The sequence below is a fragment of the Malus sylvestris genome, chromosome 5, assembly GCF_916048215.2.
Source record: "Malus sylvestris chromosome 5, drMalSylv7.2, whole genome shotgun sequence".
Taxonomy (NCBI): domain Eukaryota; kingdom Viridiplantae; phylum Streptophyta; class Magnoliopsida; order Rosales; family Rosaceae; genus Malus; species Malus sylvestris.
Window position 1 is genome coordinate 8,070,908 of NC_062264.1, and position 23,643 is coordinate 8,094,550.

Sequence of the window (23,643 nt, forward strand, 5' to 3'; positions counted from 1 at the left end):
CCTAGCCGTTTATCGTACATTATGCGGCTGTTTTTGCCAAATACTATTTGTGTTTAATTTTAAATTTAAAAAATAATTTTTGACTGCACAATACATGATGAATGACTAAGATGTGGGGATCCCTAGGATCCTCACAAAATGGATCCGAATGGGATCCAATTCCCTTCGAGAAAGATATGGAGAGAGAGGAAAAGGCTGGACATCTTTATTCCGACATTTAACAGAGAGTTAACGAAAATCTCACTTTTGGATAAATTTGCTAACAATATTTATCACAAGGGTTTACATCTTTTTTTTTTTTTTTGTTATCATAGCCTATCTTTCAAATACTCTATCATTAGGAGACCATTAATTCGATTTCGCCAAGTTATAAAATTAGTTTAATCTCAAATTTATGACTTCTTAAAAGTTTTGTTGTATTTAATTTTAATCAGCTCAACATTATAATTCTTGATCATTTTAGTAGTGAGAAATGTTAAAGAGTGTCTCTCAAAGTAGGACTAACCATGAACTTTCTGTCATCTCATAATTAATGTCAATTTTATAAAATATTGTGAAAAAAAATAAAGTGACGGAATGTTCATAAAGAGTTTGAGTCACCTTGGCATTTCTTTGTTTTTAAAAGTATAATCTATTAAAAAAGATGAAGTTATGTTCCACATTTAAAACGCACAACCATCACACGGAACATATTTGATTCGATTGTCACAGCGACATTATTCACGTGTCGCTCCCACTGCGATTATCTCATCACATTTATTACTATTACAATTATATAATATTTTCAGATGATAAGATAGATTGTAGAGGAGAAGCACATAAAACTTTGAGAGGAGCCGCGGCGATTTACCAACCCATTCTCTTCAATGTCAATGGAGGCCACATTGTCCGCCGCGACGCCCACAACGGCAGCTCTCCTTGCCGCCTCCAAATCCCTCAACCGCCGACTCGCCAGGACTTTCCTCAGTCAACGCCTCCCCAGTCGTCTCCTTGCTCGCAGGCACCTGACTTCCCTTCACACCAACTACTACGGCTTTCAGACCCCTAAACCTAATCCTCTCTCTTCCTCGTCTCTGAGGAGTCTCTGCGTCGTTGATCCGCTCTTACGGCGCCGTTTAGAGTGCGTTGGTAGCTCCGCTGCTTCATTTGCCTCTGGTGGTGGAAATGGTGGCTTTGGCGGAGAGAGTGGCGGCAGAGGAGGTGACGGCGAGGGAGGTTCCGGCGGCGGCGATGCCAAGTCCAAGGTTGTTGCTGCTGGAGGCGATGAGGTTTCGGTGCTCTCCACTGATGTCATTATTCTCGATGTTGGAGTATGAATACACTATTATTAAACCCCTCTCTCTCTCCCTCTCTCTCTCCCTCCTACTCAATCTGATTGATTGGTGATTTTCTTGGATAGGGAATGACATGTGGGGGATGTGCAGCCAGTGTGAAGCGAATTCTAGAAAATCAAGTAAGTTTAATTTCATTTTTTCATCTTTATTGACATGTATTTCGGTTGCAATCAAAGTTTCAAGTAAGTTTAATACCCGGCATATATGTGTGTATGTATATGGCAGCCTCAGGTGTCGTCTGCGAGTGTAAATCTCACAACAGAGACGGCAATTGTGTGGCCTGTGTCCGAAGAGAAGGCTGCACCAAACTGGCAAAAGCAGCTAGGAGAGACACTTGCAAACCAATTGACCAGTTGCGGTTTCAAGTCTAACCTTCGTGGTAAGCATTTCACAATTGTTTTGCTTTCAGCATGTTACGATTATTTATTGTTCATATGAACGTATGAATTCCATGGTTCTCATTTATTGGAAAGTTGTATGTTTGGTTAATCCTTGTAATGGCTAGTCTTTTTTACTTTTCAAGGGCATTGCTAAAGTTTGCGGATTATTTTCTTCGAGTGTTTTCGGTGTTAGTTATACACGTTTAGGAAAAGTGTGATGAAACTATGTTGCTTTAGAGTCTGCTTAGACTAACATTGCTTGAATCAGTGACAACATGACTTTTTTAGTAATTGAAAACACCAAAGTGTTAATCTTTAATGCTAGATGTTCTTGAAATTCTTGACACATTAACATGATGTTGATTAAGATTAACTTATATTGGCACTTTGGCAGACATTTAGTGGCGATTGTCTGATGTTGGCTGTCAGAGTTTTATTAGCACATTAGTTGAGTGCGTAGGAGGACTAGGCTTTCATCTTTAGATTGTTGAGTTGCAAAATGAGACCAGCTAGGAGTAAGTGGAAACTGGATTCATCAGGGGTTCTCCTTTAAGAAATTAAAAAAATTTCTGTCTAACAAGCAATCACTTCCTGAGTTCCAGTCTACTTAAATGATTTGGAAATCTAATGGTCCTACGAAGTTTCATGTTTTGGTTTGGATCATGGTTCATGGAAGGGAAACTACTTGTGCTTTGGAACAAAGAATATCACTTTTTTGCTTGTCTCCTCGTTGGTGTATTTTGTGCAACAAAGAGGAAGTACTTGGAAATCATTCGTTTCCACATTGTCTGTATGCATTGAGATTGGTGGCAGTGAGTTAGGGTGGGGAAGCAAGAGTTCATTGGGTTATTCCTCAGTCACCTTCAAACATTTTTGTGAAAAGAGTATGCTTTGGTGGTAGAAAAAAGGCAAGAATTTGTGAAGTTGCATTGTGTTAGCTTTCTTTTGGGTAATTTGGTTGGCAAGAAATAGAAGATCTTTGAGAACTATAGTGGGGATGTAAAAGAAAACTCTTCAGTCAGGTTCTGAGCATCATTTTGGGCTTCTGTTTCTCTAGCTTTTAGTGATCTATCATTTTCTATAATTTTATCAGATTGGGTAGTTGCTGTAGGGTAGCTATTCAAGTTGTAATGCAATGTGTGTGAGTATTTAGGTTCTGTTTTTGAGGATTGTATCAGTTTGTTGGTGGACCTCGGGTCAACTTTGTATTTTTATTATGCTTTAGTTCTTTAATGAATTTTTGGTTCTCACAGAGAAAAGGGTGCAAAAAGAAAAACAAAGTCAGACATAAGAGAATGAGAAGGATCTATCTTGCTTGAAAGGGTTTCTTTTCTATCTCTGTTTGATTTCAAACCCAGAAAGCTCTTTCTCTTTTCTTGGTACTCAAGCACGCCCCTTTTACATCTAAAAAAATTGTGATGCTGCGGAATTTGCTATATCCTTTTGAGAAGTTGAGGATTGAAGTTTCGTAAACTTTGGGTTGTACTGTTGTCATAATATTACAATTGCTGTGGAAGGTTGAAATTGTTTCAGCTGCTATCCATCCACAAAACAAGTTCCACAGAAACTAAGTGGGGGTAGGTTTTGTGCTGCTTTAGAAATGACGATAGTACTCATCGCGGTTTACTGGGTCAGCTGAATACAAAAGACTATTATCTATTTAGTCCTTCGAGCGTTGTTTCTTTACTTGTGGTTGTCCAATTAGAACCCCATAGCTTTAAAATAAGAGTATACATTTCGCCTGCTTAGGATTTCCAAATGATTTATGTGAAGCTTTCTGGGTTTAGTGGCAGGTGAGGGAGCTACGGAAGGAGATATATCACCATAAAAGATCAAACAATTTCTTGTCAGGCTGAACCATAATAGTTTATGGTATGTCCTCAAACTGTTGGATTTAATTTCAGTGGAGTATATGTACGCATAATGTCTTACGTCTCTCCACTTTATCAGATGTAACAAAAGAGGATTGAAAATCGTTATTGATTCAGAACTACTTGCTTCTTTAGGTAGTCTCAACCAGCAGCTCATTTTGGTGGATAAGTTTGAGCAGCATTTCTGTTATGGAGCACCCATTTGGTTTTGGAGGATTTTCGATTCCACTTCTACTCTCCGAGCTTAGCAATTCCTTGGTTGTCATTAGGAAATCGAGGACTCCTGCCTTTCTATAAGTTGGCTGTATTCTATTCATAAGATATTTGAGAATTAGACTGATCGTTTGCCCATAGGCATTGCTAGTGTTCGTATATGCTTATCTACAATTACGGAAAGCATTCAATATTTTCTCTTCTGTTTTTGTAATCTGTACTTTGTAGTAGAGGTATCGCTATTTACAAAGATTAAATTTCTTTTGATGTCAGCATCCTTCAAACCAAGGAATAAATTACGCCCTATTTGATTTGGCCTTGTATTTCTTAATCCTTGTTTCCATTATTTGTTTTACTAGGTTGGAGTGAACTCAGATCTCTTCTTATATTCTCATCTATTCCAGTTGTCCTACATCAAGAGGCAAAGTAAATTAGATAATTTGCTGGTTTTTTCTTCTTCAAGGAAGCTATTTTAAGGAGGGCATATAATAAAAGAAAGTAAAGGAAAGTAGTTATGCAAGACTAAAAGTCAGCTCACTACAAATTTATAACTAATGACACAAATGAACAACTAAGAGGTATGTACTTTTGAAGGATAGTCTTTACAAGGAGGGATGTTACCTTGATACAATCAGTTTTGAGCAGCAATCCTACTTCACGTAGAAAGTAAATAAAGCATTAGATAAATGGTCAGTGGCTTTTCCAGTTGATTCCTTGTTCCATCATTAGGAGCATATACGAATTGTATTGTCAAGGGTGATCGTTTGAGGATCTTCCTTATGGTACCCTTGGAAATACATCTCTCCAAGGCTTATCTCTTTGTCAAAGTGTTTGGCACAGAAATGAGGCTGTTCTATCTCATCTTTATTAGTTTTCTTCATGTCATAATACAGTGAAGTACAAGTTCTGAACTAAAGTACAAGATCTTGTTGGCAGGCAGTTCATGGTGAAATAAAAATTATAAGACGCTTCAAAAAGGAGTTTCCAGGTGTAGTGCATGATGTGCCTAGAAACTCCTATTCCTTGCCAACCTAAATTGCTGGATAAACCAAAAAGGGTGTTACTCTTTGGCATCGTGCAGTTCTGCCTTCCATTCCGACGATGTAGTTTTAGAGGAAGAGAATAATTTTCGTCTATGGAGAAAACAAGGTGGTTTTTGTTTAGGTACACAATTAGATAGTTTTCCACTCTTTGGCTGTTACCCATCCCCGCTTGGTGAGCTGTTCTTGTGTCTCTACCTAGATGTTTGCATCTCCAATCCGTTTTTCTATGGAAATTCTTTGTTCGTAAATAGAAAGGGAACAAATGACTCTCTTGAAAAGAATATTGGCAATGGAAAATGAATGTCATCCCTTTGTATTTTTTATTTTCTTCAGTGCTTCAAATATATGATCTCGTTTTTGTTGTTTGGTGTGAACAACACTGTCCACTATGCACCATCTATATGTGACCTGGAAATTTTAGTCTATTGTGGCAAATAGATTCTATCAATCTGTTAGGTTTTGCTTTGTGTGATAAAGACGTGTTTTCTTTCCTAGATTCATGTTTTGATTGGAAATACTGCATACTTACCAAATTCAAGACCCCAAACATACATTCTTGTATGATATGGCTCTTCATGTCAGTCATCTTTAATCTCCATCATGGCAAGAGGACTTGATTATTACCTCAATGTACTAATTTGATTCTGTGTAATTGACCAAAAAAAAAAAAATGATTCTGTGGTTGAACTAATTGGTTATTCTTGTGTGCAGATTCAGGTCGAGACAATTTTCTCAAAGTTTTTGAAAGGAAAATGGAAGAAAAGCGTAAACGCCTAAAAGATAGTGGTAGACATCTTTAAGTAGTGAGCATCTCTAGTTTACTTGTTATATTTTTTAAGCGTGTCTAAACTTCTTGTAAACTACATCAAAGCTTCATGTCGTTAAGCACTTATGATTAATATGCATACACAGTGCAGCTAATTTTTGCCTTTTCTTTTGTTAGGAAATGAGCTTGCATTCTCTTGGGCTCTGTGTGCTGTCTGCCTAGTTGGCCATGCATCTCATTTCTTTGGGGCTAAGGCTCCATGGATCCATGCGCTCCATTCGACAGGATTCCATTTGTCCTTATGTCTATTTACATTGCTTGGTCCTGGGCGTCGACTTATCTTTGATGGTTTGAGGAGTCTTGTTAAAGGGGCTCCAAACATGAATACTTTGGTTGGTTTAGGGGCCTTATCGTCATTTACTGTCAGTTCATTAGCTGCCTTTATACCAAAACTGGTTAGTGCTGATCTTTCTTGTTATATTTTTTGGGTTCCAGATCTAGTCGGATCTGCAACTTTTAATTTCTATTGGTGGATGAGTAAGGATCCTCTGTTATAAGTAGACTGGCTTGATACATATATTATTGTCATGTGTTTTGAATGGTCAAAACTGTTTTATGTCAATACCAAGAATTTTGGTCTGTTCACCGTTTAATCGAACAAAGATTCTTATTTAATATTGCCTGTTATTCTCTAATGGTAGCGTCCACCTGCAGCGTAAAATCCGTGTTTGTAAACTCATTACAAATGTTTCATTGCTGATCTTTGCAAGGTGTAGCCTAGAAAGTAACTGAATGCGTAGAAGGGGATGATATATGTTTATCTCTGTTCCCACATGCATTCTTGAGGAATAATCTTATGCTCTAACTGTTTGGGCTATCAAGTCAATTAGGCTCCAATTCCAACTAACTAGTTCTTTTAGTACATAAATATCTGAAGTCATATTGGTTCAACAGGTTAAAGTTTGGACGACCTGGCCCAAACACTTGGTTTTAGACTAATTACTTGCCCTATGTTTGTGTATGACCCAACAATGTCTATATTTCTGTTGTAAAAAAAGTAAATTTGCCCTTTCCATTGCCCTCCCTTTCTGCCTCCCTCTCTTTTTATAAATCTCAAAATTTGATAGACTTGGCTAAATTTGTATTTCACTTAAACATATGCGTATCCTTTTCCTTAACACATGCACACACACACACACACACACAAAAAAAAAAAAAAAAAATAGAACTTATGTCTCTTAATAAAAAAATGTGTATTGTGCTTGCTAACTCCGTAGCCTTGTTCAATGGACCTTCTGGACGCAGGGCTGGAAGACTTTCTTCGAGGAACCAATTATGTTGATAGCTTTTGTCTTGTTAGGGAGGAATCTTGAACAAAGAGCTAAAATCAAAGCAAGCAGTGATATGACTGAACTTCTTAGTATTGTACCGTCAAAGGCACGTCTTTTGGTCAATAACGGTGAACAAGAGTTGGAATCAGTAGTTGAAGTTTCTACTAACAGCCTCTCTGTTGGAGATAAAATTGTTGTACTACCTGGAGTAAGTATTACACCATCTTGTGTTCATTATTTAATGTTTTTAATCATCTCAGCCCCACTTGGAGGAAGTAAGTATGATACAATCTTGCTTTTGCTATTATTAATGTTTTGTACCCTCTACCACCTCTACATGACTATCAGTTATACTCTTATTTGATTTGTCCTTTGCTAAATTTGTTATTTTCTGTTGTATGCCACTTTTATTTTGTGGATCGGTAGTCTCCCAGCTTCTGATGCAAAGGATAAAATAGTTGTGAATTATATATCCTTTTAAAATTCTGAACTGTGGCATGCAGTTATAGTTTCCTTTTTGCATTGCTTTAGGACCGTGTTCCAGTAGATGGAATTGTTAAAGCTGGTAGGAGTATCATTGATGAGTCAAGTTTTACAGGAGAGCCGTTGCCTGTAACCAAACTACCTGGGGTATGTTGCTTATTATGAGCATGTGCCTTTTTCCCCTATCTTCTGTGCACATATTTAAATTCACTTAGGTAATTATAAAAGCTATCTCTGATATGAGGTTATCACAATGTTGGAGAATTTTATCTTTATGCTAGAGTCAAGTTGCCGCCGGAAGCATAAATCTCAATGGCACTCTTACAGTTGAAGTACAGAGACCAGGTGGTGAGACTGCTATGGCAGACATTGTTCGCTTGGTAGAAGAAGCACAGAGTAGGGAAGCTCCTGTACAGCGCTTGGCCGACAAGGTTATCCATTCTTTCTTACAGTAGTTGGACTGAGTATTTTACAGTTGGCAATTTTGCAGTAGAGATATCCAAAATAAGGTATTGTTATAAAACTAGCATATTGTATAGGGGTGCACATGGGTTTGCTTGGGTCGGTGGCCCCAAAGTGTGCCTTGAACCGACATAGTTGGATATAGGTTAGATACACTTGTCAGTTGGTATTCCAATAACTTTTATCTTCTTCTAATTCTATGTATGGCTTACTAGTATTTGTCTTTCGTATATATATTTGGTTCTCTTATTTGTTTTTATTATATTCTTTTTCTTGTTTCAGAGCCAAAAAATTGAATCAAGTATAACCAAGTAACTTACATGCTTAGCGTTGTGGTAATATAATTTGTTGATCTCACTTACTAGAATTGTGCTCATCTTTTGATTTCTTTGGGTTCACCAGGTGTCTGGACATTTTACATATGGAGTAATGACACTCTCTGCTGCTACATTTCTATTTTGGAGCTTGATTGGTGGTCATATTTTACCTGCTGCTTTTCACGGAGGAAATTCAGTTTCGTTAGCATTGCAACTCTCTTGCAGTGTACTGGTATGAATTAGAGGTTTATGATTTATCTCGCTTAAAATTTTGAAAGGGACCCTGATTCTTGAATGCCATGAAGAGATCATATATTATTAAAAATAAATAAATAAATAAATAAACAAGATAGGTACCCTTTGCAATTAAGTTTTACTTTTCAAAGTGTAAAATAGCTGTTGGTGAAGCTCTGTTTTTGTGATTGCAGGTTGTTGCTTGTCCATGTGCTCTTGGGCTAGCCACACCTACAGCTGTGCTGGTAATCTCTTTGCAAACTCTAATCACTGCTACACAACTTTTCTTATTTGAAAAAAAAAAAAAAACTGTTTCGGCCATTACCAACTTAGAAATGATTTGTGCTTATTAGACCTTAAATTTTTATTTCTGTTGTTTTTGTAATAGAATGGTTTAAACTTTAACCAATTCAAGATTTTGATTGCAACACTTTTAAGGGCTCAGATTTTGAATCCAACTCTTTCTGTTTTATGTTTGAATTAGAACTATATATGATTCCATAAAATGATAAATAGAACCGGAGGGACATGCTAACTTGTGAACGCAATTTACTTTGCATTTAAGCAATTGAATTTTAAAGATACTACTCCCAACACCTGACCTCAGGTAAGGTAGGCACACACTATCTGAACAAAATCCTTACCTCCTTAAACTTGTTTGATAAGTTCTAAATTTGAATTTTCTTGCTTATGATATGTCAAATTTATCTTCAGTATTGAGTTCTTTCCAGGTTGGGACTTCATTGGGAGCTAAAAGAGGACTACTTTTGCGCGGCGGTAGTATTTTAGAGAAGTTTTCAATGGTGAACACTATAGTGTTTGATAAAACAGGGACTCTGACAGTGGGCAAACCTGTTGTGACTAAGATTGTGACTCCTGAACGTTCGAAAGTTACTGACTTAAAGTTGAGTCGTGACAAATCTTCATTCTCACATTACTGTTTCATTTAAGGATATTAAATTTATTTGAAGCTTTCCGGTGACATAGAAAAAGGGTTGCTTTAATTTTCCATGATATCAAAGGGAGTTCATTATACTTCTAGGATCTCATCAACCCTTACCAGCTTATAGTTAGGGAATTCACAACTCTTAACTTCCTGTAGCCCAGGTCCTAAAAAATTGCAAAAAAAAAATTCTGGTGATGGTGTGAAACAAGTAAAATAAAATAACAAATATGTTCTTCAATCATACTAAAAAATCTCTTTAATCAATACCTAAACCCTAAACAACTTCTCTGATAACTTAATTTTGTAAAAAGGTTTTGGAAGGACTGTTCTAAACATGTTGACGCAATAACTTTGTGTTATATATTGGGTGCCTTTAAGCTTTGAATTTCTCCATTTTACAATAAGAAACGTGTCTCCAAGGGAATTAACAAAAGTCAACAAGGAGACAGTTTACTGAAACTGTTCGTCCTGCATAGTTGAGACGTGTCTTAGACTCTTAAGTCAGGTAGCTTCTAGATTGCAATCTAGCTACATGTGTTGATGAATGTGCTTAGGTGGTTTACTGACATGTGGATTACCAATTCTTTCCTGGATTGGAAAACTATCCAGTGGCTTTGCATGCTGATCATATCTGTATCTAGGTACAGTGCATTTGTTTGATCTGTTTCACATTTTACCTGTACTACTAAATTTGTGTTTTCTGCGACAATTTTATGCAGTTTTGAGGATCCAAATGAATTTTCATGCATGATTTGTTTTTGGGATTTGAATTATTAGAGGCACAACTCGAACAAATAACTCATCTTTTTAGTGACTAGAAAGATAACCACGTATTACCCTATACTAGAACACTATCTTTGTCTGAAAAAGAAAAAGTCTTTACGGTTAGCTCAGATCCAGACTGTTTCCAATTCAGAGATTTTCTTACTAGGGTTTGCCACTAAGAAAAAAGATGGAGTGATTTTTTTTTTCTTTTAACAGAGAAAAGATAAACCATACTTGGTCAGAAGTTGATGTTCTGAAGTTTGCTGCTGGAGTAGAATCGAATACAGTTCATCCGGTTGCAAAAGCTATTGTGGAAGCTAGTCAGGCTCTTAATTGTCAGAATATGAAGGTTCCTTCTTCTCAAGATTTCTAAATTTGCTTCTTATGGATCATTTTATCTTTAACTTAACTGAATATATCTGGTTCCATAGACTGTTGATGTGGATTTTGAGTGTTTTGCAAAATACTTTCTGGAGTGCATTCCATACAGGATTTAATACAAGTCAAAGTTTCTTAAGAAGTGAACTTATGATTTTTTTTTCTCCTTGATGATTGCATATCGGGGTTCTTTGTCGTTGTTTCAAGTTTCTATTATATTCACAAAATCCCACTGTACAATTCTCCTTTGGATGGATCGGTATGCAAGTTATGCCAAGTGAGGTGTTGCTTGTGGTTGTCTCTATTCACAGGTTATATTTTCTCTAACTAATGGATTTTATTTGGGACAACTAGATATTGTATCTGTTTGGGAATCTTTGGTCTAAGCACTTTAAGGATGTCCCCTTAGTGTGCTTTTGTCTTAACTGGGCTAGATTTTTGTATAGAGTGGTGCTGGAGTTCTTCATTTAATTTCTCCCCTATATGAGCATCATCTCTTACAAAGAAAAAGAAAGAATGCAGTTCTGTGAACAAATCCTTGGTGTTCTAGAAGAGGATTATATCATTAAGTGCATGCATTAGCTGGATAAGGTTCCGAAAAAATCATGATGCTCAGATCCTAAACTGTGCACTTTATTCCAGGTTGCGGATGGAACATTCTTGGAAGAACCTGGCTCTGGTGCTGTAGCAACTGTTGAGAACAAAAAGGTTTCTGTTGGGACTTTGGAATGGGTTCAAAGGTAATTACAGGGTATAATGGAATATAATAGTTTGTATCATTGCATATTTGAATGTGAATTTGCTTCTTGTAAAGGTGTAATGCTGATAGGCATTGGCCCTGGACCATTGTTAAGGGAATTTAGAATCCTATTTTTGAAAATTTAGATTCATATAGGACAACATAAAGAGAGTGCTGTCTATGATCATGATGAACTCTTTAGGATACAAATAACAATGTAAATGGAGAATTAATGCTTGACAGATTCGACTTACAGGAGCACTAAACAGAACCAGCTTATTGAGACTAAGAAGATATAGAGGTTACTTCAACAGATGCTTATTTCTTTCACTCCAATTTGACTTTGGCTCACAAAAGTGAGCCTTTTCTGAAGGTTTTTGGAATCAAAACGACTTTAAAAGAAAATCCTAGAGACTCATTAAGGATTTGTAGAATCTTAGAAAACTTCTAGGGCTCATTTGGTGTTAGGGAATTGAAGGTATATTGAAGGCAACCAAGGGCACACGTTTTGTTAAATTTAGGGATCTCAATTAACAAAGTTTTGGTTCATGGACCAACTCTAAATTTTACTCTTGATTGTTTGCCGCAGTCTTAAATGACCCCAGAAGATGGATTGACTGTTTTTCTTACCATGGAAATTAATTTTGGGAACCAAGGGCTTAGTTGTTTTCATCTTCCAAATATGATATCTTTTGTTTTTTGTTTCCTTCTTAATATGACTTAAATAATTTAATCTTGGATCATGTATTGAGGTCCCATTGAAAAACTAAATATATGCAGGCATGGAGTTACTAAGAATCCATTTGACGAAGTAGAAGCCCATACGAGTCAATCTATTGTATATGTAGGCATTGATAGTACTCTTGCCGGTCTCATTTATTTGGAGGATCAGATAAGGGAAGATGCTGGACAAGTTGTTAAATCTTTATCTAAGCAAGGGATCGATGTATACATGCTATCTGGGGACAAAAGAAATAATGCGGAGTACGTCGCGTCTGCTGTTGGTATTCCGAAAGAGAAGGTAAGGAGTTCTTAATTACTTCTTTCTTTGATGGGAAACAAAAATTTTATCAATTTGGAAAAATGTAAAAAATAGTGAAACAACTTCAAGCAGAACACCAAAAGCTTGTCCTCTGTCTTTTATTTTAATTTATATTTTGAAATAAAACAGATTTTTAATAATATCATAAAAAATACAACTTTTGGATAAGGTATCCACAATCTGTATATCGAGCCTATAATACAAAAACCTCAAGACTAGAAACCTAAACTTAATCACAGCTGCTAACACATCCGTCATTATAGAAGAGTGAGAATACTCAATCCCTAAACTCATTTGAAACTGATGCCCAAATAGCTGCCCAGTATCCAACTCGATCCCAGATTTTTTTTTTCTCTATTGAATTTATTTGTATAGCCTATGCTATGGATTGCAGGTGATATCTGGTGTTAAACCGACGGAAAAGAAGAAGTTCATAATGGAGCTTCAGAAGGATCAGAACATTGTAGCAATGGTTGGTGATGGAATTAATGATGCTGCAGCATTGGCTTCATCGCATGTTGGAATTGCCATGGGTGGTGGTGTTGGAGCTGCTAGTGAGGTGTCTTCTATTGTGCTATTGGGCAACAGACTTTCACAGGTAAACATTGTAGTACGATTATTTGCACAAACACCTCCTGGGTTCTTTTTTAAAGCATGAATAGGTGCCAGATTCTGCAGTGTTAGTTTTGGAAACCAAACTGTAGAGGATTACATGCTGTCGTGTAGCAAAATTTGCTTTTACACTTTTACCATCAACAAGTATGAATAAATAATTGAAGAATGCAGCGCAAATCTTTTCACCGTCTACAAAAGATTATTTGAAAAATATGCATAATGTTGAGTGCTGGAGCACTGATGGAAAAATTTGGTATCTTTCTTTTCATATAATAAGCACTGTTGTGTAGGATATTTGATCTTCATATTGTCCTGCAGTTACTTGATGCATTGGAGCTGAGTAGACTAACTATGAAGACTGTGAAGCAAAATCTGTGGTGGGCTTTTGCATACAATATTGTAAGTCCTTGTATGGATTAAGAATAGCCCGATACTCTGTTTATTTCTGGTGTTTCGTTCTGCTGAACGTACAGGAATTAGAGCCTATTAACATCACAAGCTTATTACGAAGTTTATTTACAAGCAATACCCGGTCTTATGCTACTAGAATTTTACAGGTAGGACTTCCAATTGCTGCTGGAGTGTTGCTTCCAGTAACTGGGACCATTCTGACGCCGTCAATTGCTGGAGGCCTCATGGGCTTGAGTTCTGTAGGGGTTATGGCAAATTCATTGTTTCTGAGATACAAGTTCTCTAAACAGGAACACAAATATAGTGGATCTGCTCGCTCCAAAACTAACGAGGAATCCGATCTTCTCATCGACGTAAGTGCAGAAGAAGAGCATCCTCGTTCTGATGGTAAATGGAAATAATAAAACAGCCAACAAAAACATCGGCCTCTGCGAGTTCTGCCACTAGATGTGGAGGAGCAGGGTCATAACTTGGCTTCAAATAAGGGTCCTAACCCTTTCATTTTTCAGAAAAAAGATTTTTGAAAGACGGGTCAACGACCAAACTCAATACTGCACAAGTGAATTTAGGAATAAACTGCAGAATTAGATAAAAGTTCAAAATTGAGTAGTGAAAGTATTCTTCTTGCACTGTATGTCCCGGTGCAATGCCCGGATACGAGGTACGAGTCGAGTTCATGGTTTTGTTCGTGTACGGAATTCGCTAGTAACCTATTGTAGCTATTCGATAGGGAGTGGACATACATTATGATATTTCGGCCCGATTCATTCTAAAACTTGTTTGAGAGTATAATTTGAATTTGGTTTGATCGTAAAATATTTAAAATGCTACATTTTTATTTATTTATTTATTGTAAGCAATTATTTGTGTTTTATAGCAGTGATTATATATATCTATGTGAAATGCATAAAAAGGTGTATCAAAGCAATTGAATAAATGCTAAAATGCTAGCAGGTTGAATTGTTTAGAAATCATCCACAAGCACTCTGTTGCAAACTTCATTGCCCGAGAATGCCAGAACAACTCAACAAGGGTGAAACCGTTACTACTTACATCAGTTATCATTTAATGGGTACTAATATTATCTTTGTTAGGTCCCCATTGGGGAAAAGAAGTGAGACTGCTCGTGGCCCCGTGTTTGTAACGGTTTATGAATCGAACTAAATTTAGAGCCAAATTACATTTTCAAACGAATTTAAAACGAATCAAATCAATATATTGTACATCGTCTCCTTCCTATCGAAAGATACAATAGGTTACTAGCGAATTCTCTACCTGAACCGAACCGAACCGAACCGCGAAATTGCCTCGTATCCCGTATCTGTTAATGATTCGGGAGACACCCTTCCGTTAGCGAAGGGAAAAACGATTAGCTCTATTTCCTGATGACATGGAAAGGAACAAGTTTTGAACATTCTAACTTCCCTGTAGAATGTGGGCATTCGTATTAAAACCAATTGGTAAAAACAGAGAAGGGGCTCAGGGTTGTACGACACCCTTTTTTAACCCCTACTTATTTCTGGTCATCGGTTGAATAAATAAAAGAAAACGGACAACATTAAACAAAAGTGTGAGAGGCTAAAAACGGTGTTTACCATTTCCCATTTGTACGTAATTGATCATAGTGAAAACGACGAAAGACAGATGAATTAGGTATGTACTCAATGTAAATCAATCTGAAGATGAAGGATGTCATTACAAATCACATTCACATAACTTTGACATCGTAATTACGGCACTTTCCAGATGCATAACCGCAAAAATCGATGCTTGGAAGACAAGCCAAGTACAAAGTAACAAAACTTCAGCCATGCGACATCCTCAAACGAGTGGTGGACCAAAATGACCGGCAATCAAATCCGGGCAATGAAATTCCAGAAGCTCGTGGTTTCCAACTGCAGCAACGAACAAGTCGTGCGCTACATGAAGACCACTTGTAACATAACACCAGCTGCATGTCTCGGACTCCGGTGTAAGAGTTCAAGTTGGCCTTATTTTCGTAGCAAAATCAGCCTTCATACCATATATGTCATCCCAACCTGCATTAGATGCGAATGGGGCACGCTCAAATTCGCAGTGCCCCTCCTGCAATTTTTCCTCAAGAAAGCATAAAAGTAATTGATGATTAACTTCTTAATGAACCATGAATCTTTCCTGGCCCTAATATCACCATGACCAAGAAGATAAACAACCCCCGATTCCTTGGCCTTCCGTATAAACGATAGTTCCCCATCAATACTCTGCTCAGAATCAGAAATTGTTGGATCTGTTGGAAACACTGGCTTCACCTCCTCTGATGTGCTTGCTTCTGATGTAGACTGCTGTCTTGTCTCCTTTAACTCAGCCAGGAGAGGAACGCCAAGCGAGTAAACACTTCCATTGGGGGCTATAAGAACCCTTGAGCAAGAGGACTCATCCTCTGAGTCTGTATCACCATCATCCCCGTCACTCTCTAGTGACCGCTCCTGAGCCTCCCTACGTATGAATTTCTCAAGGCTCTCAATTAGTAGCTGTTCAAATGTTTGGTGATTTTCTTTACGAACATCCTTATAGCCGTACCTGTTGAAGTCATAACATCAGACATAGAAGGCAACAAGACATGATAGAATGAAAAAGAAAACGGAAGAAAAAACACTTCGAATGTAAACATGAATGATTCTACTTCATCTGTTGTCAAGTGCACTGGTAGAAAGTAACACATCTCACTAAGGCTGAATATTTTCCGATGACTGGTTTGGCCATTTTACATTATGGATCTAAACTTTGCACTAGATTATACAAAGGCATCATTCTACCCTACCAAATCAGAAGCATTGAGCATATTACCTGGCAATACAACGAAATATGTGGTAGCTTTTTGGGCAGACACGCCGGAAAAGGAACCTTTCACTTTGAGGTACTACAGGAACTGGAACATACTTTATACAAACAAATATGATCATCGAGTGGATTGCGGGAAGTGTGGTCAGAAAATGGCCAAGAATTGCTGGAATTCCCTTCACCAGCTCATTATAAAGCAAACCAATGCCTGGAGCTCTTATTGTCCCAAGATTGGGACCCAATTGCCGCATCAAATCCATTGACAGCTTTTGCTTGACTTCAGTTTCATACTTAAGCTTGCTTCCATAGTTCCAGATAAACATTATAAAAAACATAATTATGGCAAATACCAAAATTATCCAACTTCCATCTCCCACACTCCACAAAACTGATGAGAAAAAGGTCAACTCCAACCCCAGGAAAATTATTAAGAAACTCAGCACGATGATAATGTTTATCTGCCATATAAGAAGCATAACAATTGTTACTAAAATGGTCGTCATCATCATCACTCCTAGCTCAGCAATGCCTGTAGTAAAAGAGGATTCAGATCAAGAAATTTAAAAACCTGCAAGGAAATTGATTTTATGCAAAACTTAAGTTCAACAACGGAGATACAGGAAACATATAAATGATGTTATCTGTTGAAATAATTCACGACAACGCCTGTATGTTATTTCTCAAGTGGGTAAAGCCAGATATTTAGAATGTCCCGTCAGGTAGATCTAACCTAAGAAAAATAAGAAATTGTACTGAGGTTAAAAAAAAACCTATTCACCAAATACAAAGAGAAATCATTCCATGGCATTTAGATGTCTTATTCTATGCATGTAACAGAAAGAGCAAAGACTGCAAATATCTATTTAATCTTAGATAATTTTAATCAAAATTTATTTTTTAGTTTTTTTATAATACCAATTTGTATATCTTGATAATTTTTTTTTTTTAATACTGTGATCAATTAAGGCCGGCGATGTTGTATGACACAGAATGTTGGGCGGTGAAGCATCAACACGTACATAAAATGGGTGTAGCGGAGATGAGGATGCTTCGTTGGATGTGTGGGCACACGAGAAAGGATAAGATTAGGAATGAGGATATCCGAGGTAAAGTAGGAATAGCCGAAATTGAAGAAAAGATGAGAGAAAACCGGTTACGATGGTTTGGACATGTGCAAAGAAGGCCTACTAACGCTCCGGTTCAAAGATGTGACTACGGGACAGAGGTTCAGAGCCGAAGGGGTAGAGGAAGACCTAGGAAAACTTTGGAAGAGACCCTAAGAAAAGACTTAGAGTACTTGGATCTAACGGAGGACATGACACAGAACCGAGCGCAATGGCTTTCTAGGATTCATATAGCCGACCCCACTTAGTGGGAAAAGGCTTTGTTGTTGTACTGTGATCAATTATAATTTTATTCAATAAAACGTGTAAATTAAGGAACTTGATAAATTTTGGAATACCTGATATATGTTCTTCAACATTAAAAATATAGAAATTGTAATTGGAAAGAGGTTAACTTTGGGGGCTATGGCGATGACAAGAATAAACAGCAGAAGAAATAGGGTAACTATCTTATAAAATTACACAAAAATCACACAAAAATAACGAAAGCGAGTACCCAAGCAGTATGAAAGAGGAGACTAAATAGTGTTGACATAAAAATGAATAAAAAGTGGGAAAAATTATATTCTTTGAAATAACATAATTCCAACAAGGCATTTTTGTGCAACAGATATTTTGTTGAAAACCAAAAGACAATAATAAGATTGTCTAACCAAACAAAGTTTGACTAGACAGAAATTTGATTGATGAAGTTTGTCGAGTAAACTGTGAAAACATTTGGTGAGCAATGCTAGGTGAGGGGATACGAGTTTGGTGAATTCAAACCTGAGCAGTTGTTTTCACTAAAAAGCTTATTTAGTATGACAACTACAAGAAACCCAAATTTAAAACCTAGAGTTTATTAACAAACAAATAAAAAAACTGAACAGATAACAAGACTAAATGCTTTGGAAGATGATGAGTATTACCATATGCATTTCCAATCTCATCAATGTTTGAAATAGTGCAGACAGACACCAGGCAAACCACCAGCAAAAACCAATTTACGACAGGGATATAAATTTGCCCCATAAACTTCCTGGAGGTATGTATGATTTTAAGGCGAGGGAAACAACCAAGTGCCATTGATTGTTTTATGCATGAAAAAGTGGCTGTTGTCATTGCACGACTAGCAATCAATGCGGCAATGTTAGCAATGAGGAGCATAGGCCAGAAAAAACCACCTGCAGACAACGTGATATTATTTCTCCACAATCAATTTCTCCAGAATCAGTGAAATAAGTATGACTACTGACATGTTTGTAGAAAGTTCTAACTGAATAATTTGCTTGGAATCTATAAATGCGTCAGTAAAGCTTACTTGGGATTGAAGAAAAGAAAGCTAGATCTGCTTCATCTGGGTTCTCCATAAGGTATGCAGCTTGACCCAAATAGCCCAACATAAGGCAGGGCAAAACAAGAAAAACGAACGTAAGCTGAAAAGAACAAATACCCAGTGAATTACAGTTCAAACAATCTGAAGGCTGACAGTCCGACACCGCACATTCTGACACTTGATGCATCATATAAATAAAATGAATAAAACAATCGTCCAGAAACCAATTATTATTCCATTCTTTACCTGGACTGATCGCACAGAAAAGTAGCAAAGATCCGCAAACATTGCCTCAGAACCTGATACATACTATATATATCAGTAAAGAACATGAAAATAGTAGGTGATAACCAATAATATATAGGTTTCCAGTTCACCATATAATATTAACCAAAAATTTGATATTGTGAGGGTATCATACTTCAAGATATTTTGTATACTTTTTACAAGGAAAAAAATTAATATTGCAGAAATTCATTCCAGTATAAAATCCATGTGTAGGCTAAAATATGACAATAAAACTCATTATCAAGGTTGTGAAAATTTACAAAAAAGAAAGATAGCAACTCTCATGCATCCCCAAGGTTCAAGTTTTTCCAGATTGATTACCTGTTGCGCATAAAATACAACCCCCAAGAGCATACCAAGCCTTAGTTGAGTTCCTCTTGAAGAAGTAATATATGTGAATAGGATTGAATGCCTTAAAGACACTGCTGTCATATTTAACAAGGTTGTAAATCCCAATGCCCCCAAGGGAACAAAACCATATGAATAAGGCAGGGCCTACAGCCAGTCCAACTTTACTTGTCCCAAATTTCTGTACACTGAATAAAATAACAAGAAAGGCAACCGAAATCATCACCACTTGATCTGCACCCAATAAAAAAGAGGTAAATATTAAAGTGTGGTTTAATTTATTTATAGAAGAAACAATAACATTTTATTAAAACAATAGCATGAATTACAAAAATATATGAAATCCACCACCTAGCAAAACATGCTAAGAAAGAATTTTTTTAGACTTGCTCTATGGGGTAAACAATACCTTGCTTAATTGCCTCTACTTCAACCGTTATACCACCAACAGCTGATACTACTGCATTAAGAAAATAAAAAGCAAAGGTTATATAAAACATAAAAGAATTTATGCACACCCACTCTTAACAATTGAAACAAGAACAATACATCTAAAACAGCTCTGCAGCATTTCCTCATTTCATCACATCAATAGTAGGTTGATCAGTTGCAACTTGCAACAAGTTAAACAGAATAAGAATTGATTATGCAATACCTGACATTGCTGGTGTAACAACCCCATCAGCTATCACCATCGCAGTACCAGCAAGAACTAACGTCAGAAGAAGCCTTTTCAGAGTCAGTGAAGCCTCAAGCCTTTCCTTGATTTTTAAAGATCTCTCAAGTTCAGGAGATGGCACCTTTAGCCTGAAGCTTGATATCCGGGAATCTGACGGAAGCTGATTGGGAAGAAGACTGACCTTAGCATGTCGACAGATCAATGAATACAAAGCAAATGTACCACCTGGAAAAGTTAAATGACCATGAAATAGATAATATGCATTCAACAAAGCATTGACTTTGTACTGCAATAACTGCATACACAATAGGTTTGTTTGTACTGTCAGAGAGAAGGGAGAAGGGGGAGGGCCCCCCCCGGGGGGGGGGGGGGGGAAGAGAGAGAGAAAGAGAGAATAACGACTTGATTTACTGAATCCCACATACCTTCACCATCATCATTTGCCCAAAGAACCACCAGCACATACTTAAGCAAGGGGATCAAGATTAACGTGTACAGGACTAATGACATTGCTCCAATAACATCCTCATTTCCATTAATAGGTGCTTTTTTAAACATGACACTGAACGTATATAATGGACTTGTTCCAACATCACCAAAGACAACTCCAAGGGTCTGAAAAGCAATTATTATTTTCCTTCCGAGACTGAAATCCTGCAATTAAAATTATTAAGGAAACTTGGTTTAGGTCAATAAATAACTTCATATTTTGGCATAGGTCAATGGTCATTAGCATAAGTTAATCAAAAAAAAATTTCCTCTTCAATTAAGGTCATTAGCATAAAAAAAAGAAAAACAATTTTCCTCTCCAACCAAGGTCAATACCCCTTCCTAATATCTCTCTTTATTGACCTCTTACAAAAATATTGCTCGACTCAATTCAAATGGGAAAAATATTTTGTGACCTAAAACAAATTACCCATGTGTTATTATTAGAAGAAATTCTAATCATAACATGCGTGCACATAAACATAATTTATTAGTTTAGCAAAAAGACAAATTCAAAATTATAAAAGCAAAAAAGAAAAAGAAACACAAGTAAAGCAAAAAAAAGGAAGATATGTGTTCCAAGTAAGGACTTTTGTAACAAGGTTCCCTCTTTCAGTAGAAATTTAAAATTTCATTTCAAACCTTAGCTATGTACGAATTCATAATAGAATACTTTTCTTACGAACTCAATATAATGCAGACAATGAACTATAAGGAAGACTAATCTATCAATCCATATTGGAGAAAAATGCCACTTTCTACAGTGAGCATAGACAACGCAAGTTAACTGCTTTTGTGAAGCAAATTTCAAAGTTACCATGGGTTGCCTAGGTAATAGTTCATTGTCAAAGTTCAACATACATGGGGTTACGATTACAATCTATATTTCTAAATATTATCATCATCCAAATGTGACAATACCAAGTTGCTGAACACTAGATCTCAATCTTCTTGACATATTCACAAAGTAAAAAGGAAAATAAACATAAGAAGATAACTAAGGTTTCTTGAAAATTATTGAGTAAAACTTCCTCCTGTCTCTAGTTGCTGCCATTGTAGGTCTTTTCCAATGCTAACTACTCTACTCCAATTAAATAATGGTCCGAAGAGATTAAAATCTTAAATGGTGAGAAAGGGAAGTCTATATTCAGAACTACATAAAAACTCAGCACATTATCCCCCAAAAGGAAAAATGTGGCACTCAATCAGCCTTACAGCATCGAGTATATAAGAGTCTTTATTAAGCGAAAGTTCAATGGTTACAGAAAGAACATAAGAAATGCCCGGCGGTGGAAAAGAGGTTCACCACCAAGCAAACCTTCTAACAATAAAAAAAATCTTCGAAACAGAAGTATACAACTCGTATCCACCAGCAACAACCCTCCCAAAATCAACTGACTGGAGCCGCTAATCCAAATGAAGAATGAAGAAATGGAAATCTCTAAATACGGCCTCTACCATTGGTCGCAAGAAATTTGAAAGCCTCACCCTACCCATAAAAACTATCCCCTTCCCCTCCTTCCCTAGAAAAACAGCTAACTCAGCCCCGCCTCAGCTTCTGTCACAATCCAAGAGCTACTGGGGAATGAAGTAATATATAATCAACATTTTCTACTCCATTCTCGCACATAGAAAACTAATCTGGTCCCTGACAAAGGATAATACCAAAATTTATTGACCCTATCCATGTATACATATGTACTTTACTAGGTAACTCAGCCATCCAAAGCAATTGAGATGGTTCAAGAAAAGGTTCCATTTGAGGAGAAGAATGGATTGAGCATGATTACATTGTCATAATTGCTTATCATTTGAAATTTGGTGTTGATGATTTATGACTTGTACTTTCTATGGTGTATGTGATTGATGTATGAGCATTCTGTTTCATAAAGAAGGTTCTGGAGGAAGTCAAAAATCATCACAAATTCCAAACTTAGAATGGTAAACAAGTATGCAATTTGTGACAATGTAACTTATGTTCACTAAAAGCTGCCATTTTGCATTAATGAGTCTCCATACTCCTCTCTATGACTCTATCCCCACCCCCAACATTATGTAACTGCTTTGAAGTTCTGCTCAAAGATTCAAAAGATTCAAAATAATCCAACCTTAATTGTTTACCACAATTAGAACATCAGCTACTCAATTACCTTCACAAAGCCACTCATGCCATGCTCATGAGCTCTTAGATAACATTCAAAATTTCAATAAAGCAGAAAAACCACGTAATCCTAAAATGTATATGACGTAAATGCTTAGGCAGTTCATTTTTTTTAGCACTGCGTTCTACCGGAAATCGAGCTAGCCAAAAAGAGTAACCGTTCACAAAGTAAAAAATTAAACTCCAAGGTCTGAAAAATGACAATATCTTAGATTGGGTAGGATGCTAAACATGTCCCTTTAGAGCCTAAGCATCAACATTGTAAGGCATCCATTAGAAATAAAATAATTATTAAAAACAGGGATAATAAAACCTAAAAATCCAGCTTCACGTGTACGGTCAATCGCTATTGTAACACCTCTAGATACGCAACCGATAATTGTCCAATAAGTAAATCTCCCAAAATGTAAATTAGCCACCAAGCTAGAAAGGATGTATGTATGTATGTATGCAGCACAACAATATAGGAAAGTAAAGCTAATACAAGCATTGATCTACATCTCACAAAGCAATGCCGAAAGAGCGAGGCTACTCGAACCGAATCCAAAAATGCAAGTCGTAATCTCATCACAAAGTAAATAGCAAAAGTGAGAGATTGGGAATTTGAAGCACCTCGTATTCATTTCGGAGAGCGCCGGGGACCTCGAGCGCTTCTACGTCAAAGGAATCGACGCGAGGGCCAGTGCGAATCAATCGCTGCTCGGCATTATCGTCCTCCTCTTCGTCATCCTCCGAATCCACAACCGTCCGATGCATCGCATGTGCCTCTGCATCGTCGTCGTCGAGGTCGGAGTCGTCCTCGTCCTGAAAGACCCACCGGGACTCGATGGAATCCATGGATGCCGGTCCGCCATTGATCTCGCCCCTCTCGGGGCCTTCCTCATCCGCCATCGATCAATGACAACAAGTGTATAGTTGGTGTAATTGTGAAGAGGGAGGGAGGGACTGGGATTGGGGAATGGTGGAGTGGGATTTTGGGAGGGAGGGTGTTTGGATGGGAGGAAAGTGAAGGAAAATTGTTGTCTGGGTTTTTTTGGTTAAATTCAAAGGAAATTGTTGGGGAATTTTTTGGTTAATTTTGGCTATAAA

At 37.0% G+C, this 23,643-nt stretch overlaps 2 protein-coding genes across 4 annotated transcripts; one reads left to right on the plus strand and one right to left on the minus strand.

Annotated features, from left to right (window-relative positions):
• Window positions 1–765: 765 nt before the first annotated feature.
• On the plus strand, window positions 766–14,166 carry LOC126623163 (copper-transporting ATPase PAA1, chloroplastic). 2 transcript variants are annotated; one of them, XM_050291956.1, is made up of 17 exons: window positions 766–1,310; window positions 1,400–1,453; window positions 1,560–1,713; window positions 5,553–5,627; window positions 5,785–6,062; window positions 6,913–7,146; window positions 7,470–7,568; window positions 7,703–7,852; window positions 8,286–8,432; window positions 8,629–8,679; window positions 9,166–9,338; window positions 10,362–10,494; window positions 11,166–11,263; window positions 12,043–12,283; window positions 12,699–12,902; window positions 13,238–13,318; window positions 13,477–14,166. In XM_050291956.1, the coding sequence occupies exons 1-17, from the start codon at window positions 867–869 to the stop codon at window positions 13,729–13,731; spliced, it is 2,871 nt and encodes a 956-aa protein (XP_050147913.1). In that variant the 5' UTR covers window positions 766–866; the 3' UTR covers window positions 13,732–14,166. The 2 variants fall into 2 exon arrangements, with proteins under 2 accessions (XP_050147913.1, XP_050147914.1); XM_050291957.1 differs by lacking the exons at window positions 766–1,310; window positions 1,400–1,453; window positions 1,560–1,713 and adding an exon at window positions 4,810–4,962.
• Window positions 14,167–14,969: 803 nt separating this feature from the next.
• On the minus strand, window positions 14,970–23,643 carry LOC126623164 (potassium transporter 7-like). Of its 2 annotated transcripts, XM_050291958.1 has the most exons (10): window positions 23,167–23,642; window positions 20,330–20,558; window positions 19,881–20,129; window positions 19,635–19,685; window positions 19,199–19,459; window positions 18,836–18,888; window positions 18,575–18,689; window positions 18,183–18,437; window positions 16,157–16,679; window positions 14,970–15,889 (listed from the first exon to the last, which is right to left on the minus strand). In XM_050291958.1, the coding sequence occupies exons 1-10, from the start codon at window positions 23,443–23,445 to the stop codon at window positions 15,346–15,348; spliced, it is 2,559 nt and encodes an 852-aa protein (XP_050147915.1). In that variant the 5' UTR covers window positions 23,446–23,642; the 3' UTR covers window positions 14,970–15,345. The 2 variants fall into 2 exon arrangements, with proteins under 2 accessions (XP_050147915.1, XP_050147916.1); XM_050291959.1 differs by lacking the exon at window positions 18,183–18,437 and having other exon boundaries at window positions 23,167–23,643.

Excerpts from the sequence above, each read along its gene's own strand:
- LOC126623164 (XM_050291958.1), bottom strand. The coding sequence starts at position 23,445 with ATGGCGGATGAGGAAGGCCCCGAGAGGGGCGAGATCAATGGCGGACCG. Across the intron at positions 18,438-18,574 it reads TTTCTTTTCTTCAATCCCAA|GTGGTTTTTTCTGGCCTATG; the intron begins GTAAGCTTTACT and ends CGTTGTCTGCAG. Across the intron at positions 15,890-16,156 it reads ATATTTCGTTGTATTGCCAG|GTACGGCTATAAGGATGTTC; the intron begins GTAATATGCTCA and ends TGACTTCAACAG.
- LOC126623163 (XM_050291956.1), top strand. The coding sequence starts at position 867 with ATGTCAATGGAGGCCACATTGTCCGCCGCGACGCCCACAACGGCAGCT. Across the intron at positions 7,569-7,702 it reads CTGTAACCAAACTACCTGGG|AGTCAAGTTGCCGCCGGAAG; the intron begins GTATGTTGCTTA and ends TCTTTATGCTAG. Across the intron at positions 8,433-8,628 it reads AACTCTCTTGCAGTGTACTG|GTTGTTGCTTGTCCATGTGC; the intron begins GTATGAATTAGA and ends TTGTGATTGCAG.